Source organism: Nelusetta ayraudi, unplaced genomic scaffold (genome assembly GCF_046127955.1).
Source record: "Nelusetta ayraudi isolate G7.1 ecotype Tasmania unplaced genomic scaffold, CSIRO-AGI_Nayr_v1 ptg000058l, whole genome shotgun sequence".
Taxonomy (NCBI): domain Eukaryota; kingdom Metazoa; phylum Chordata; class Actinopteri; order Tetraodontiformes; family Monacanthidae; genus Nelusetta; species Nelusetta ayraudi.
Genome location: NW_027466108.1, coordinates 1553449 through 1572646, shown reverse-complemented (window position 1 = coordinate 1572646; position 19198 = coordinate 1553449). Strand labels below are relative to the sequence as shown.

General features: G+C 44.8%; 1 protein-coding gene across 2 annotated transcripts in view; it reads left to right on the top strand.

Annotated features, from left to right (window-relative positions):
- pebp4 (phosphatidylethanolamine binding protein 4) overlaps positions 1–19198 on the top strand; it is a 52663-nt gene that overhangs the window by 30295 nt on the left and 3170 nt on the right. For both annotated transcript variants that reach the window (XM_076039091.1, XM_076039090.1), the window contains 2 exons: positions 11871–11916; positions 12816–12932. In XM_076039091.1, coding sequence (XP_075895206.1) covers positions 11871–11916; positions 12816–12932 — 163 coding nt within the window. The remainder of the gene's footprint in view (positions 1–11870; positions 11917–12815; positions 12933–19198) is intronic.

The window sequence follows — 19198 nt, the reverse complement described above, 5'->3', positions numbered from 1 at the left end:
TGCTCTTGGACTAACAACCATAAAAATCTACGAGGACCTCTGATCTTTACTATTGACCATTATCATCGCCGAGAGCTTTTGTTGCAATGTGGTATTTTTATGCTACAGTTGAGTGAGGAACCTGTTTACATTCCGGGGTGCCGTATAGTTCACTCCCCGCCACGGCGCACTCAGATTCCAAAGCGCTGTATAGATTTCTTTCAGCTGATGAAATTAAAAAGACAGCAGTGTGTGTGTGGTGTGCCTTCCAGCAACGCGATTTGCCTGTGAGTTCACGATACGGGTTGAGAGGGGAGTTCCTTTGGGGGGGATTAAATAGCTCCCTCTCTTCCTTCCCTCCTCCCCTGCCCTCCATACTTGCGGAACACAAACAGCTTGCAGGGCTGCGCGGCGCTTGTACAACATGTTTGCCACAGTGCTGCTCACAGGTAACAATAAGCCAAGGTCAAAGGTTAAGAGGGATTGTGGAGCTCGGATTCTTGTGTGTTCCTCTGGCAATCATTGTGCGCACAGGCACAGAATAACAGTGCCCATAGTATCGCTGGCAGACAGAGCGAGAGCCAGGGAGAGCGCGTTGGCTCGGAAGACAAATGGGGGGTGGGGGGGGGTATCCGAGTGGAGACGGGTGCCAGCTCCGCCAAGATGTGTTGGACAGGGCCACGAGGTTTGCATGGAGATGTGAAGGTCTGGCCTATAGGGTTAGAAAAGCCTTCGCGTCACTCGTAAGGTTAGTTTAATGTACACTGCCGCATTAAAGCTTGTTCTAAGCTGGAGATTCACCAATATTCTCTATCTTTAAGAATTACCCTCATGCCTTGTACCAATGCTGTCTGCATGGAAGGCCCAGTGTGTAGAATTTTTAAGTAAGGCCGCATGACAGCGTGTTTTGTATTGAGGGCACCGTGAGGTGGGCTTCCCTAAGAAATGGTGGCACAAGATGGTAGCTAGCTAGGAGAAAGAGCCTTATGGCTCTGTGTATATTCTTACAGTATATATATGAAAACCGTTCCAAGGGAGGGAAAACCAAATTGCTTTTATTGTACTGAGTATACACTTTTATTAATGTATTTACGGGCAGTATGTTGAAGCCTTTACCTATGTAAAAATCAGAAATCAAGCCAAATTTGACATACTGGGCCTTTAACTGGGCTTGTAATAACCCTTAATGGTAACCAACACTCAAGGAATCTCATCTGTCAGTACTCACTAATTGTGGCAACCTAGATTTTAGCACCATCTCATTTTGCCTGTCACCTGACTGATTGTGCACAGCGGTGCAGTGGTTAGCACCGCTGCCTCAATGCCGGTTGCGGGTTCATCTCCTGAGTCTGTGTTGAGTTTGCTGTCTGCATGGCTTTCTGCCCAAGTATTCTTGCTTCCTCCCACAATCCAAAGTGCTGCACATAAGGCAGATTTGGCTTGATTTATGATTTTTTTATATTGGTAAAAGCTTAACATGCTGCCCATAAATAAATAAATTAAAGTGTATACTCGCAGTACAATAAAAGTCATTTGTTTTTCCCACCTTCAAATCGGTTCTGCCATCTTGTGCCACCATTCTTAATTTAGGAAGCACACCTGACACTGTCAGATGGGCTTCCTTCAAAATTGTACACACTGCACCTTTAATTGACAAGTCTAAATTGTCTGGTTGTTTGTCTCTGCTATGACCTGCCTTCAGGAAGCATGAATGTTGGAAGTCCATTTGTTGTTGTAAATGTGGAATATTGAACTCCAGCTGTGATATATTAAATCTATGAACAACAGACACCACTCATAAAAAGTGAGGGATATCTGACTCTGGAGTGAAAGGGTGTGATGGTCACACCTTCATTGCAAACAGTTTCTTGAACCAAAACGCCAACAGCAGTTGTGGGGAAGTGACAACAGACATGTTAGTGTCTCAAGTAATCTGTTGTTTGGCCTTTTTGTTCTTAGGGTTAGTTCTGGGCTCGCGATGTCAAAGAGTGAACAGCAGGACGAAGAGGAGTGTTTATTGAACCACAATAGTTGGTGGTAGAGTCATGGACGATGCATTTGCGTTTGAGATTTTTCCTGGTAATTGCCTTGTTGCCATCAATACTGCAACACTGAACAGTTGGACGCGCACACTCAAAAGAGGATGTCAAGTTAAGTTCACCCACAAAGGGTATAGGGGATTTTAAATATATTCTCAAGTTTTATCTGAAACATACCCTACTTTTAATGATGATAGTATTGATATTTTCTAGTTTAACAAAAACATGCCATAAAACAAACAATCCAATGAAAGGGCCTGGGATCAGTTTAAGACAATAATATGCATCCTTGAACGACAATATGTTGGATTTGTGATGTCTTATTTCTGAGAGGATAGCGAACATCTTCATCCTCTTCATTCTGGCTGTTTGTCACTGGGCAGGAAATAAAGGCATGGTGCGTATGGTGGCATAAACTGCAAAAGAGGCTTCTAGTTTTTTAGAAATGAAAAAAAAACTTCCCCTTTTTTTTTGCGGTGAACGGATGGACTTTAATGTCTGAACCCTGCCTGTTGGATAGATTAAAGGTATAGTAAAGAGTCTATCTTTGTGAAACCAGATCCCTTCCTCCGTCAGGCTCTTTGAATGGGAAGGAGATTATCCTTTTAATCTCTTAATCAGGCACACTATGCATAGTTGGTCCTATGCCTAAACCCCTGTCCTCATCAGAGGTATCGCAGCCACCTTTTGCATTCATTCCCTTCTAACCCACAAACCAATTCTGGTATAGTGACACCGTTACACGTTCTTCCCCAAGCTGTCGATATATTACACCCTTGGTGTCCCTGTTAAAATGAAAACCCAGACCAATGGCGCATTAAATCCACTGAGGAAATATGTAGATTTGAAAGTACAGCTTTTAAAAAATCCCTCATTCCAACAAATGTATTCAAAATGAAGGCAGATGTTTCATAACATTAGCTTACTGTACATTTTTGTGGCGTATATGTTCCCGCAAAAAGTGGGAATTAATAATGAAGATGCTTTTTGGCCTGAAATTGCTACTCAAACAATTATGTACTTAGTTTTCTTCCAACAAATGCATTCCACATTATTGTTTTGCCTCGCCGCAAAGCACCCAAAAGACTAAAACCTTTCATTTCAGCAAAGGCCGCTATTGGTCACCGTCAATAAAAGCATAAAAGCATTTATTTCCCACGTTTGTCAAATTAACAGCATACTCCATCTCCCATAGGACTTGTAAGGTTCATTAACCTTTCTGTGAAGTGGGACAGGTTTCCAGCAGTTACCATAACCTCTGTCTCACTCCTACCTCAATTATAATAGAAGAATTAAACATCCAGTGATTCAAAACAGTAATGCTGCCTCTTAAATCCCTTTGTACCCGCTCTCAGTTGTTAATGACTAAAGACACTGAATGAACTATACTTATCAACAGATGTAACTGTGGATGGGAGCATATCAAATGGCTACTCTTAACAGCCTGGATTACCGACTGCACGTGTTCATTTTATTTTTTTGATGGCTGTATTTTACGGTTTTTAAAAGTGTTGTTCAGTTTTGTTTTGTTTTATTCCCTCACATTGTTAGCTGCCATTGTTTCCTATGAATTACACGCTTTCAAAAGCAATCGTTGACTCAACTGTCCTTTTTCAACACGCCACGTGTTGAAACACTTGTGGCTGTGACTAGTTTGTTGGTGATGCTTTACCAGGTTTTCATGTCTGGTCGCACTGTGGCCCAAAGTCAAAAAGACCAGACCGACCTTGAACTAATTAAGCGGTCAATTACACGCCTGTGAATCTCTTTTAATTTCTTAATAATTAGATTAATTGTGTGGGCAAAGATTTCGTTCTCTTGTCCACCTACTCCTCCTTCATCCTCCACCCTTTCCTCTCCCGCTCCTCCTCCGCACCCTTCGCCCACAAACGCCGTCTGCGCTCATTTACTTTGTGTCACCATTCACACTTCAAAAACTAGTTTCATTAGCCGCGTTGCCTTTCTTAATAAGCTTAATCTTCCGATACCCTTTTCCACCGCCACCCCCTCTCATATCTGTCCACCTATTAATCAAATCCAGCACGTGCCGGGTTATGTTTGTGGGCACACAGCTCCATTATAACCCATCCGTTTAACATCTCCATGGCTTTATGGTCCCAGTGCCGGAAGCTGCTGTTACCATGGAGCAGCGAGGCCCGCCTGCCTGTTCCGTGTGCGTGTGTGCCCGCGCCTTTTGATGCTACTTGTAAGGCAAACTCCGGCTGGGATTTTCCAGTGCCACCCCCATCAGTGGGAAGCCCTGTGTGGGGACATGTCAGCGCCTTGTTTGCTTGTTGTGCTGATGAAGCCGGGGGTGGGCCGAGTGGGCAGCCTTGTTCAGGTTCCAGGATTCCCTTTTTTAAATGAGTCAGCCAGCCCCCACTCAAACTGACTGTTACCTTGGGAACTCAGGCTTGGGCTTCCCTCCGCGTTTTCCTTGAGTGGAGGCTCATCAGGCAGCGGCCACTGCTCACAGGGCGCGCGAGCGGGAGCCGGCGAGGGCCTCGGGAAGCAGCGTCCAGGTTGGACCAGATCATCTCATTAAAAGACTCTCGATCTGGCCCGTGCCGTGCCCGATTAAGCCCAATCTGCTCCGTGAGAACGAGGTGACCAGGCCAGCACGGCCACTTCGTCAAGGTGCGTTTGTAATGTATGCAAATTAAGCAGGGAGAGACGAGCGCGGTAATGAGTTTGGTCGGCTAGTTTCTGAAGTCAGTGGTTTGAGAAATGGTACGCTTCCCCGATAATGAGCACAATTTAAGTGTAGGTTTGGTGCGTGGCAGCGTGTCAGGTGAGCTTGATAATTGTGCGGAGTTCACTTAATAACTGGACTGTTTGTGTTTCCTAGTCAGTTCATTACCGAGGCCAAATGAGTTTCCAGAGTGGAGCCGTTAGGCTAGCAGGCTAAATTGCTAAATGGGTTAATTTGTTGGGGCAGTGAAGCAGATCATGGGTGACGCCCCGCTAGCTTTCACACAGGCCTGCTGAAATCGACCCGTGCTGCTCACATGAGGATTGCTGCACCGGCCCCGGTTGCATTAGTCTGGAGCAGATTAGGCACATTGGGAGTGAACACATTGTCTCTATATGGCGACACCCGTGCCAACATCCAACTTGTCTTCATAATTCAACGGCAGTTGCCCACTTCTTGGCCGCGTTCAGACTGCCAGCCAAAATCCAATTTTTAGCCGATCCAGATTGAAACCGGATGGCTCTTTTGTAGTCTGAACAGTCACAAATCACATGAAATCTGATTTTTGCAAAACATATTGAAACCACACTCAAATCACATTCAAATCTAATTTGGACAGATACGTCTCAGTCTGAACAGCTCCAAACACACCAATTGGTTCTGACTGTCCGTGAGGTCACTCTACGCCACGCAAGACCCAATGCGCCAGACCAGAGGGCGCCATTCCAGGTGCGGAACTGTAACGCAATGGAGCGGACAGAAGAAGTAGAAAACAGCAGTCCCTGGACAGAGGAGGAAACTCATTGGCCCATCAGTGTCTTTGGGGAGATACAGTAGCTCCATTCAAGCCAAGTTGATCGCAGTTATATGACGTCACACACTACACGCCACGCTGGACTCTGACGTCGTGGCTACAGCAACCTGTCAGATAGGTCAATAATGTGGCCCAGTCTGAACAAGAGATCCCAAATCGGTAAAAACAGTGTGGGCAGTCAGCCCTAAAATTTTGAGGAGGAACCTGATTGGAATCACATGCACCTGCAGTCTGAACGCAGCCCTTGTTTCTCGTTCATCAATTTGGTCCCATCTCACAAAGGATGGCCTCTGGGTGTAGTATGATAGATTAGACCACAGTGTTTTGAGTTCAGTTACACCTGCACTTTGGTTTTTCATGACTCTAACCCGTTTTCAGTCCCATCGCAAAAATAGTTTTTCTGCGCTGTTGGGATGAAGTGGCCTGAGTGGTTTGTGTCCTACACCTGGTGTTCAGCATTCATGCAGGGGACACAAATGGCCGGCTGTGGTGTGTTAATAAAATGACAATATCTGCACTTTTAAAGAGTTCTGTTTAAACATTTTAAACTATATATGTCTCTAGTGTTACGGAAAAGCAAGCTTATGTTTTTTTGTTTGGTTTTTTCCCCGATCATTCACAGTACACCAAGAGGCTTGATGAGAGGCTGTTGTCAGAAGATTGAGCCCCTTCTCTCGCCTCCATTGTTTTTTTTTAAGCAGTCATATGAATTCACTCTTCCAAAACAATCTGTACTTAACCTGAAAAAGCGCAAGGTTTTCCTGGTGAGACGCAGACTTCTAATTCACAATAACCCTGCAAATGAATGGGCTGATTACCGAGGCGAAGATGAGGAGGCAGTTATAAGTACTTGGCTTGAGTGGAATAGGCTTGGGGGGGTGGAGGGGTGGGGGGGGTGGGTGGAGAGAGGAGGGGACGCGGGTGGCTGTGGCGGTACAAGTCCAGCCTCAGAAATAGAGCTGCGAACACCATCTGTCATGCTCTCTCTCCCCGTCTGTTAGCCTGACTGCAAGTAAAAGGGAGAATGATGCTCTCAGAACTGCTTTTTTTCTTCTCGAAGGGACGTGGGTGCCGATTGTCGTAGGTGTGGGTTTACTGGGGGGGGGGTAGATGTGTGCTTGGGGGGTGGGGGTGCGAGGTTGGTGGGATGGGGGAGGCGGGGAAGCAAGCGGTGGATGTACATACAAGGAGGTGCGTGAGTAACCGACAAAGGGAAGCACTCTCCCACACAGCCTGGAGGAGAAGGGCTCGCTGGGCGAAGCGGGTATTCCTGGTCGAAACCGCACCCCTTCAACCCACCCACCGCCCCCTCCGACTCCCACCCAGCGGCTCTCGTCGGAGGATTCCTAGCGGAAGTTATGTAGACGCGTTACACAAACACGGGCTCACGTATCCAACTTCTCCTCGGAGAATATCACAAAAAGAAAAAAAAGAAAAAACTGCTGCCATAACGCCGACGTGAGTTTGTTTGTTTGCCGCTTGCGTGTTTGTTTTCCTTCTTCTTCCCTCTCTTTTTTTTTTTTTTCAACTCGTTGCGTGCATTTATGAGAAAATTAGCTGGCCCCGGACCGCTCTTGGCACCGCTTCACTTGTAAGGAGAGGGCCGGAGTTGTTGCGCTGAGTATCTGCGGTTGTCGGTGGAGTCGGGCTATTTCGTGACCCGCAGATGAAGCTTCTGCTGCATCGCTTTGTCCACGTTTCAGAATTATTCATCGCTCATAGCGTGTAGGTTGCTCAGGATCCTTTTTTTTTTTTTTTTTTTTTTTTTTTTTGCTTTTGTCTGAGTCAGAGTGTGAAATGGAGTCAGTATAACATGGAAGACAAGCCGGGGCCACCGCGAACAGCAAGGGAGAGGCAGGATGAGTTGTCCATTACGCCAGATCTGGAGTGCGTGCGGGGAGGGTCGCTGACTCCTACACTTCAGCAGGAAAGACATTAATGGAACGAGTCGCGCCTTGTTTTGCATGGTGATCATCGTACTCGCATCTGTTTTCGTGACCACCTCCACAGACGTGCATCAGAGGTCAGGTCAGCTGTGACTCCCTCTTTTATTTCACAGGCCATTTTTTTTATTTATTTATTTATGAGTCTTGGACTTCAGCCCGGCGTGCAGAGGTAGAGGCCCATCTCGCTGCACCCCCTGCTGCCACAGCGACATCAGGAGAGAGCCTGGAGAAACTCCAGCCATGTCAACACAGTACAACAAATATTTAGCCAAACGATGACAACCGTAACTAGATTAACAACTAATTGCCTCAGTTAGCTTGGGTTACAGTCAACCAAGCGTAAAATTCTCTGTGCAAAGAGTTCCAGTGTTATTGTTCAGATTCATATCAGAATTTGTTTTTGGGGTTTTTTTTTTAGGTTTGTGTTTATATTTCCATTTTATCTCTATGAAGTCAAAGTTTTTTTGGGTTTTTTTGGGTTTTTTTGGGTTTTGTTTTTTTTCTAAGGTTGGGCTTGTCCCAGTTTGCCTCTCCGTAATTTCTCCTCGCGTCCTCCCATTTCACAGCGCTAAACGCCGCTTTTCCCCTTGAAAGGCTGGCGCACCTTTATATTTCTGAGTGCATCGTTATCCGCTGTTATGTAGTAAACAGTGTTTTTTGATGCTGTCTGGTTTTATCTCTCTGACAGCTCCTGCCTCACCCACACTGCACATTGTGTGATTCACCATCGCAGCTACAACAATGGGTATTCCCCTCATATGAGCACGAAAAAATGCACTCCCATTTTGTTTGACTCCGTAGCTCGCGCTCCATCTCAGCCAAGGTTAATGCACTTACTTTGTTTATTGTGCTCGCAGTTCTGTTTACATTTTATTCACTCGGCTAAATAAAAATTAAAAAGAACCCTTTAATTATTGCAGAACGTCTTCTAATCAGGACTGCTATGTTTTTGTGGTGATTGTCTGGTTAAGGTTTGGTGGCAGACGTCTATTAATCATAAAATAAAGGCAGAAAACCTTTTTTTGCTTTCTTGTACTACGCCTGAACATTTTTAAATGTTCTAATGTATCTAATTGAAGTAAATTGGTATGATATTATTTGCAATTGCATAAGAGCTCATCTAAGTGTATTTATATCACTCAAACTCAGAATCGGGATCAAATCAAACGAGTCTCCACAGGTTTTTCTGTTATTTTGGGTTATGGGTTATTTGTGTTATTTCCTTGTCATTTATTTTGATCAGGCCTCTTTACATTTTCATTTTTAACCAACTTTAAATCCAAATAAACTAAGAACACATTGAGAAAAGACGACATATTCATTCCTTCCAGTTATCCCTGGTATCTGCATAGATTATAAAGCAGCTCCTTACTCAAGTTCCAGTCGTCGAAATGACATAACGTGCAAATTCCCAACAGTTGACACAGCAGCCGTGACTGCAGATTAATCGACTCGCCAATGGTGAATAATAGATATATAAATGTATGTTAATGAGGGCTGCACGCCATGTCCGGCATTTTTATCAGGAGCGAGCATAGTGAGCGAGCTGCCGCTTTCTTCGACATCTGCTTATGTAAGTTCTATCCTCAGCGCGAGGTCAGCACACACCATCCAAAAATAAACACACTGCAGTTGCTCTTCGTGTCGTACTGCAAAGGAGATACATTTATTCCCGCTGAATATACATTTGCGGATTGTTGACACGATGGCACGATCTCCTGTGGAGTCCAACGTGTAAGATGCAATAGTGAGATGTTTGCCTCACCATCAACGTATTACTGATTTATTACATAATCGTTTTTAACGAAGCGTAACACTGTACATTCCATTGGATTATTATCGGATTAACTTTCATGCTCTCAAATTGTGTCAGCAGGTATATTTTATTTTGGTCTCTAGATCATAAACCTCCGGTTTCCTTTATGGAGTTTTTATTTTTATTTTTTTATATATATATTTTTTCAGTGTGCAGTCTCTCAGCACTGCTCACTTTCTAACCCTGAGCTCATCAGACTGTCTGAGAGTGCTATTGATCCAAGATTAGCACCGTACATCTTTGGATTCTCCTTATCAAAGTTGCCACTTCCCTGTGCACTTTAGTTTTGTTAAATGACAGACTCTTTTTTCTTTTTTTTTATCTCTTGCCCAATACCTCATGGCTCGGCACAAAGTTGTATATTTGTATTGTTCTCTATAACTTTGTCCTGAAAGATCAAACTGCCCAAAAAATAATTCCAGCTTTGCCGTTTAACTTCCAACAGGCTGATGTTGCGCAGTGACCAGATTGGCAGGCTGAACTGCTCCTCGTGCGCACAGTTAACAGTCGCATGCTGTCAATCACTTGGCGGTGAGAAGTTTTCACGCGCTGGGCCCCCGCCCCCACAGCGGGGTCCCTGAGGGAGGCCGCCCACCAAGTGAGAATGTCGTGTAGATTAGTGCGAGTCAGTCCGTCCCTCCCCAGTGAACATCAGGAGCCAAAGGACCTCAACACGGTTCTGTGTGTCACCTCCGCTGTCTCACCGCCTCTTATTAATTCTTCGCAAAAGTGATATTTCTATAGCGGCCGTGTGAGCACGTGACCGACTGTGTCTGCGGTGGCCCCGGCTGCATCCCTCCTTATTGCAATCACCGCTGTTGTTTTTTCTCTGTATTCTAATGAAATTAAAAGGGCAGCGGGTGACATGGAGAGCGAGCGTTAAGATGTGGGAAAATAATGTTGCACGCTCAAATGTTGACTACCTGTTGCTATGGCAATGGGTTTGAATCCTGCAGGCTGCAGGACTCTTGCTATTTCTAAATAAAGCTTTTTTTTTCTCACTGATCGGGCGGGGGGCTGGGGGGGGTGAAGAAACACACATTTGAAACTAATATTCTGTATTTTAGCAGACCGTGTAAACACTGGCGTTCTGCTCTCTAGTACTTAACGCTAAATCTACCAAACAGCAGTCACAGGATTATAGATGAGCCGATGCCCAGCACATGCTTTGATTTTGTCACGTAGCCGTTTGCTCAAAGAGAAATAAAAATAACAACGTTATTCATGATAAATGAATCATTACGGAGTGCACCACAGTCATTTTGGCACACAGGCGGCGTCCTTCTGACAGCAAGAGTTGCAGCATTATGTTGCGCCACCACGGTCCCTTCTGATTAGTATTTCATCAGTTGCTACTTGTCAGCAGTGGTGTTTACGAAAGAGGTCAGACGGCTATTAGTCAAGCGTTTAGCTACTTATATACTACAACACAAGCGTAATGTTTCTTTGTTCTGTTCACCAAAAATATGTGCAATTAATCTAGATGAATAAATATAATCATAACATTTTCAACCGTTTAAGTGTGTAAAAATAAAATGATAACTGCATACAACATGTACCTTATGAGAGTGTATTGGTAAATCCATGTTCCTGGAGGCTAATGTGCATATTGTCATTGAACAATAGTTTGGTGCTTATCAATTTGGCAAACATAAAGCCAAACATAAAGCCAGCAGGTTTGTAAAAGCTGAACTTCTTTTGTCCTGGCGGCACCGTCTGGTGACACAGTACCTTTGTCACCCTGTTGGGGGAGCCTGTGTGTGGAGAAAAGAGGGACGAAGTAGGTGCTGAGACCAGTAATTTGATGCCTGTGATGGGGACTTCCATGCTTACCTCAAGTGGGTTCTGGGCCATTTCACAGACAACATATTTAGTCCTTTTCCCTCCCACTCAAGGATGCAGCCGTCTTGCAGTGAGCAGCCGAGGCCATTAAACAAACATTCCTGCGTTGCGTCTCGCAGGCTGAGGTGCCCGACTGCGTGCCTCCTCGAGGATGGCAGCCTTTTACACGACGGATACAGTAGATACCGCTCATGAGAAATATTAGCGCATCACACTGAGCTACACATTTTCTGTTTCTAGGCAACAGGGGGGTGAAAATACAATTAATGATATGGGACTTTGCCACCCAAAAATCCATTTAGTAGTTTGATTGCCTGAAAGCCATATTGTGTCTGGAAACTGATTCTGATATTTTATGTTGATGTTAGGTGAAGTTCAAAATATAAACCCCCACCCCCCACCCCAAAAAAAAAACTTCTTTTTTTTTCACAATCATCGTCATCATCTTGTGAGATGCAATTTGTATTCGGTGTAACTAAAATCCCAAATTTAACCAAAAGGGGGGAATTTTGTTAAAGAATAACAAAAGTGGCTTTGCAGACAAAAATATCTCTTGTCTCTTTTGTTGGGACAGAGGGTGCGGAGTTAAGCAAGCACGGGATATGTTTTGCCTCTCAGCATGAAACTAAGGAGGATTTCCATCATGTTAGTGTCTTAAATTGTTGTTTGCATAACCTTCGTTTTCTTGTCAAATCCTGCAAACGTTTTTTTTTGCCTGACTTAGTCCTTGTTTGACTTTTAGGGAAGCGGCCTTAAGGAAGGAAAAATACAAGGGACAACTCTCACTGGTAGGTCTGACTGACAGAGATGCTATGATTTATGTAAGGTATACAATGTAAATTACATATTTTAAAATTTCACAATTTGAGCTTCTATTTTCCACGGAACATGTCAGCTTTGTGTCAGACGAGGAAGGAACTGAGGCTGTATTTATCGTGCTGCTGCTGCAGTTTCTTAAATCCTTTTAGGTAGACCATATTTATCAAGCAAATTTACTTACATCAACACAAACTCATACGCGCGCACACAATCAACGATATTCCAGGAAGAGAAGGGGCTTTTCTGCGACCACAGAGTCAGCTTAGCTCCTTATTTAATTGTGTTCAAATGAAGCTTAACATTTACACCATTTCTCCCGGGACGTTATGACTTTGCCTCAGTAATACTCACACCGACAATAGAAGATAGCAACATTAGTCAGGACTGAGTTCAACGGGCCGGCTGCCAAAACAAACACAAAATAACATAAATAACTTGAAAAAGAAGGTTTTTCATGGCAGCTAAGTCCGAACATGAGGTATCGGCCTGGATCGGTGTGATGGTGACTGAATAAAAAAACCCATAGAAATATTAACATCAAGCAGGGAGCATTATATGCTATCCATTTATAAAGTATTTTAGTGGCAGCTGGCTAGCGCAAGGTAGTGCTATGCTAATAAAACCCTCAAGGTCGACTAGTTGAATAATGTTGTTATAAAATGCTATATTTCGAGGAACTCAACACACACGGTATATTAATGTTAAATAGCCATGAAAAATATTAATAAAATTGGCCATTGGCCACTGACTGAAAGATAAACGCGGCACAATGTGCTTTTAAGTTAGTAATCAATGTTGACCATGTAACATTAACACTGTAGAAAATGTATATTGCCATATTTCTCAACGTCTTGATGCTTCTCCCCAGGCTACGCTCCTCCGACGCCACCGCAGAAGTGTGGCTTCCACCGCTACCAGTTCATGCTGTTCCAGCAGCCTCCAGAAACACCAGTGACGCTCACCGAGCGGGAGAAGTCATCTCGTGGTAATGCCTCCATGACACGACGCCGTCTATCGTGCGCCATCAGTGGTTTGCTCACAGTAAGCTGTTGAGTCAGCAAACACAAAAAGCCGAGGTATTCAAACTCCCGACCAGCGTTTCAATGGAGCCGTTTCTGTGGTTGCAGGTTTTCAGGGAAGTTTACAGATGAGTTTTTATATGTTTTTGATAATATCATGGCAGCGCAAAAATTAAATCGGATTATTTGTCGACTGTCTGTTTAGTTAGCGTTCAAAATTTCTAGCATGTGCCGCTATTATTACTTGCTTTGCGAAGCACACTGTTTGTTGTTTCCTTCATGTCAGGTTGTGGTCCGGATTTATTTTTCACGCAGACGTGAGTGTTCAGGGACGATCTGCAAACATTCATGTGCGTGTGATTGAGAGCGTTCGAGTGTGGCGTCAGATCTTTTACTCCAAGTGCTTGATCCTTGCGAATGTTAATGATGGTGGGTGAGTAATTCCTCTGCAGCGTGGATGCCTGTCGGGTCAGTGTGAGCACGGTCGGCTCCCACACACACACACACACACACACACACACACACACACACACACACACACACACCTGCACGGGTCGGCCTGACCATGTATGCAGCGTCTTATTCACAGTGTTGTTGTTGGGATTACTCCATGAAAGTAATCCAACTACTGATTACTGATTACTTTTTTAAAGTAATCTAATTACTTCTTTCACTACTTTGTTTCATAAGTAATCAATTACTAATTACTAATTACTTTAGTTAACGTCTTGTTTCCTGCACATAACGTACAACAAACCACAGTATTCTTTGATTTAGACGAGATGAACTCAAAATAATGTTTGTATTTCCAGCTACAAATGCAATCGCTGTTTTTTCTTTTGCTGCCGCCATGCTTGTTTTGGTGCGTCGTCGCATATCAATGACGCTGCATGCACGGCTGCGTCATCAATCTGCGACATCGCTGTTATCGGTTGTTTTTCTAAGTTTCAGACATTTTGTGAATAATAAGGCATTTCATAGCTATTATATATTATAATAGTAATCAATATTTCATAAAAGTAATGTAACTGTTACTTGATAAAGTAATTCTGATATAATTACCAGTTTTGCCACAGTAATCCCATTACATTACTCCATTACTAAAAAAAACCAAACTAGTTTAATTACAGTAGTGGATTACTTAGTAATAGATTACTAGCCAACACTGCTTATTCATGCGTTCATCCCATTTGCTGTTGACATCAAGTTCGGATCAAGTTCTTAGTTTGAGTCTAAAAAGTCAAGTTTGAGAGGTTTTCTTTTGTGTTTGTTTTTGTTTTGTTCAAACCGCAGTTTTTCTGACTTTTTCCTCCCCCAGAAGACACTTCTGTAGGTGGGCCGCACCTGGGTGTTTGCGGCGGAGTGCGGGAGGCGTGCCCTTCTGTCTGCTCCAGTCGGGTCGCAGCGGGTGATTTGAGGGGAGATCAGGGAGGTTCCAGACGTCGGGCGCTGCGGCCGTGAGCGTGCCGAGCTGTCAGTCTCCGCCGCGTGTAGCCTTTTGACAGCTTTGCAAGGCAAACGATCCCGGCACATTAGCCTGAGTCGCGTTTGATGTCGAACGAGGACTGTCAAAAGAGATGTACCTCCGCGTGTTTTATGTATTCGCCCTCACATTTTGGAGCGGTAGAGATGAGCTCTCGTCCCCATTGTTGGCGCGCCGTGTCGAAACTGGTTAACCTAGAGGAGAAAAAAAACACTGGCATGAATAAGAGGCTGCTATTTAGAATATTTTAATATATTTTCAGGGCTGGTGGGGCGGGAATAAACTTGAGCGGACTCGTTTTCTGCTTCCAGTCCCCCAGCCAACCTCCCCCCCACCCACCGCATTGTGAAGCAATTGAACTGAGTGGATCCACCCATCCTTAATCCGCGGGATGAGTTTAACTCTTGCCCTTGTACTTCCTCTCTCCTGCAAACTGCCCGCTCATTTTTATTTATTTTTTTCGAGGGAAATGAAATTAAGTCGTCCTCTCTCGGATAATCAAATGTTTCATTTGATGGGTCAATTGTGGCGGAGCACAAGTGCCCTTGTGAAGAGGGTGATGGAAATAGACGCGGCGTGACGCGCCGGCATTAAGAAGGAGAGCCGAGCCGCGCTCTGTGAATAGGCGCATGATTTTCACAGTTATTACTGTTTGGGTTGTAATTGAATGATGTACCTGCTGTATTTATTATTTATTGGCCCTCGCCCGACGGCTGCGACGAGCGCGGCATTCCCGCGCGGGCACGCGGAGCAGAGGGAATCCCATGTCTCCCCACCTCCTCCGTTAAGTATGTTCACTTATTAGCGTCTGTCCTCCCTCCATGTGGTGTGACACGGAGAGCATTTTTCATCGCCCGTGACATTAATTGATGTGATTTGCAAAGGGAGAGCATTTAGTCGTGGGTGGGAGACTCCTAATGATCGTTTTCCACTTCCAGCAGCGCAGTCATTGACTCAATTTTATCGCAAATTTGTTTTTGGTTTGTTTTTTTTTCTCTCTCTTTTCATCTCGGACCGTCGCTTCAAAGAGCGGAGACGGGACGCTGTACGGCCGCGGCCTCCTGTGTTTAAGGGGGGCGGGGGTGGGGTACGAATGTGGGTCAGTGAACCGGCGGAGACAGCTGGTTTGTTACAGGGGGATCTACGGGGGGGCTGCGCTCTTGGCACCGAGTCGCAGGGGGCGTGATCGTAGGGAATCCCCTTCTCTCTCTCCCTCTCTCTCTCTCCCTCTCTCTCTCTCTCCCTCTCTCTATCCCTCTCTCTGGCTCTGGGAGGCTGTCCCCGACTCCAGCCTGCCCCGGTGCCAGGGTGGAGGGCAGGCGTGGGCAAACAGGCCCTCGTGATAGTTGTTAGCCACTTGGCAAGCGCTCAATATGTCCTGCTACTGTCGAGTGCCACCGAGTCAGTTTGTGGAAGGGAAACAGTGTCACAAGGCCGGGGGAGGGGAACGCGGAGGCCTTTGAAGTGTCGCAGCAGCCTACACGGTAGTTTGCACACGCACTGTTTACACGTCAAGCCCCCTCCTCCCTTCCAGGGTCAGGACCACCGCAGACAAGCGCGGCAACCAGGCTCCGGCTAAAACCAAAAAAAAAATTAATTAATTAGGAAGTTAAATTTGCTCACTTTTAACAAGCCCTCCCCTTCGCCATGTCTGCATGGTAAATTATACGGGCGAGGACGTACGTGACGATGGTGTGTCGCGCCAGTGAATGGATGGATGGCAGGCAGCGGGGCTAGCTAGCGCTGCTCATCTTGCCTCCGAGAGCCCCCCACTGCCAGCTCAGCACACTCCCAAAGTAATTGAAGCCATTTGCAGTGTTGCAGTGTGGTAATGGGCAGATCCATGTCTACCACCCACCCACTGCCTCTACCATTAATCAGAGCTGCGTGCAGCCGGGTAGAGCCAGGATTTGGTTGCTGCAGAGGGTCTGAGTTTCAGCCAGGAGTCGGCTGCCTTGAAGGGGCACTTTGACTTTTGGGATTTTAGGGTGAAAGTTTCTGAAAATCTTGCTCCATCAATCATAACCAGCTTGGAGCCTCTGCTCACGTTCATTTTTGTGGTGTAAATAATTGGTAATTATTGACAGAAATTTACCTGGAGTTAGTTTACTCAATGGAATAGAAGTTTATATCTATGGATATTATGTCAAAATGTTTCACATATGTTATATTTCATATATTATGTTATATATGTTATATTTCACAATATTTCATATATGTGTATATATAGATATAAGTATACATATATATATATATATATATATATATATATATATACATAGCAAGAGAGAGAGAGAGAGATATGTATAGATAGATACACATACACATATCTATGTGTGTATGTATATATACACATATAAGATTTATTTAACACTTTGACATTAAATATTTATACATATGTACATATACACACACACATATATATATGTATATATATATATATACATATATATATATATGTATATATGTATATATGTATATTTTGATGAACTTTTTTGATTGGCATTTTATGCTTTTTAAATAGAATAAATGATATGTTCATGTTATTCCGAACCCCATTAGCCTTTAGCGACATTAGCTACTCTTCCTGGGGTCGACGTACTTTCAATTTTACAATATGAACTTGGCAGTACAAACATCACAAATTAACATCACAGTACAACATACGTCACATTACAACACACCCTTAGTACTTCCATTCACACCAATACAAATAATTTTAATGTATGATATGAAAGACAAGTTAACATGAACCTTTTTTTCAGGATTTATCGGGCAGTAAGAAAATAATATATTGAACATCCTAACATATAACATGGCCATTCAAGGTGTTTCAGCACATGTGACTTGCCCATCTGAGGGGTCCAAAAAGAAATTTCCACTTCACGATGTCGGGATTGCGGTATTATGACTGTGTGACAGCGGAGCGCCGCTCTTCCTCCTCTCATGGCTCCTCTTACTCAACATGCTGCACGAACCATCACTTGGTTTTTTCGAGTATTTCGGAGAGTCTATAAGAGGTTTAACAGGGACGCCGCCCACACCACTAAATGTAGCAGCTCTGTGTCACCTCACAGCAGTTCCCATCTTCCTGCCATACCCAGACAGAGATGCAAGGTGGAAACAAAAGGAGAGGCAGGAAGACTTTAACATCGCCCTCAGGTCCCACACTATCTGTCCTTTCCATGAGCCGGCAGATGGGAGAGGTGGAAACACGTCTGCGCACTACAAACAGAAAGCAGCCTATTTTAAGGTCACTCGTAAGTCTCGGCGTTTTGCAGGGTTCCAGCCGGCGTGATAGCTCCAGATATTGTGAAATCTCCTCATTTTGGATTCGAAACGATTGCACAGCCATAGACAGGATTATGTTTGTAAAGCCTCACAAGTGGTGCCTGGTGTGTGTGTGTTTTTTTTTTTTTTATTTCACTCCCCGTCTCATCATTAGTCACAATCAAATGATCCCCAGTGTGACGTTCCCCCGTTTAGGTGAACTGAGTGACTAAGACTCTGTGTTGTAGTCAAGATCGGGCCAACCGAGACCAAGACCTTATCAAGACTGGAGAGTATCAAGATCGAGACAAGACCAAGACTATAGGTACCAAAGAAAAATCACAACAAAACAGAACAAATGACCAGTATCTTTTTTTTCATTCAAATTTGCCTTTACATAAATGGAACAGCAATATTTCCTCTCAGCAAGGTAGCGTTCAACAATTTTCTTCAACATGTTGCTGCTCTGCCAGCTATTTTGAACCATTTTCAAAGATAGCAACTTTGCTTCATAAAATCAAAAAGCAAATTAAGTCAGAATAAGAGTGCGTGTCACTCTGGGTGTCACAAACAGGGCAAAACTAGTAAGCAGCTGGATCCTTCACTGTTATTATCGTTTCATTGCAGTGTTGGCTGAGTCTCGACTGGTCCCAGATTAGACCAAAACTCTTAAAGCGGTCTTGAGACCAAGGCCCATCTCGAGTACTACAACACTACTAAGACTGCTGTACGGCAGGCCTCCTCATCGCAGGGGAAGGCGAAAGTCAAACTACTGAGCCGCGACTGTGTCGCAGTCAAATCTGCTTCGTAGCTCACTTCCCCATATTGATTTGATCCTTTTGTTGTCCCCAAAGGGCCTCCCCCTCCAGCCCGGTGCGTCACGCCAGAGGCTGGGGGACTCTCTGCTCCAGACACGCAGGGCGGTTCTGGGGTCTGCAGAGGCGTTACATTATCACCCAGTGAATCACAGGCCACGAGGGGCCATAGTGGGGTACGGGGGGGCTCGGTGGGGGCCACGTGACCGTGGCGCGAGATGCAGACGGGTCACTTGATTCCATTGCCCTCAGCTGATTATCGCTGCCCTCCCTGTTGGCAACCTCATTCACAGAGGAGCCTGGCGAGATTCAGGCGCCCATCCACCACTCTGCCGGTTATTATTCATTGTGTTCTTCCATGCGGGGCTCACAGCGCAGGCCTCAGCGCACGACAAACCCCCCCCCCCCCTCCTACCCTTAAGCTGTGACTCCCCTGGGCTTCAATGTATACAGGGCGTCTCCAAAGGTTGCGCGTACCTGCTTGAGACTTGCGCGCAAACTCATCATCCACGCGGGAGTTAAAACCTAGTCGTTATGCAATAAAATCCGTCAGCCCTATAAGTGAAAATAACAATTATTTGCGTCAGCGGTCGAGACTCGACGCAAGGATGCAGGAGTTTCGCCTCTCCGAGGACGACGAGGAGCCGGAGCTGCAGGCAGATGT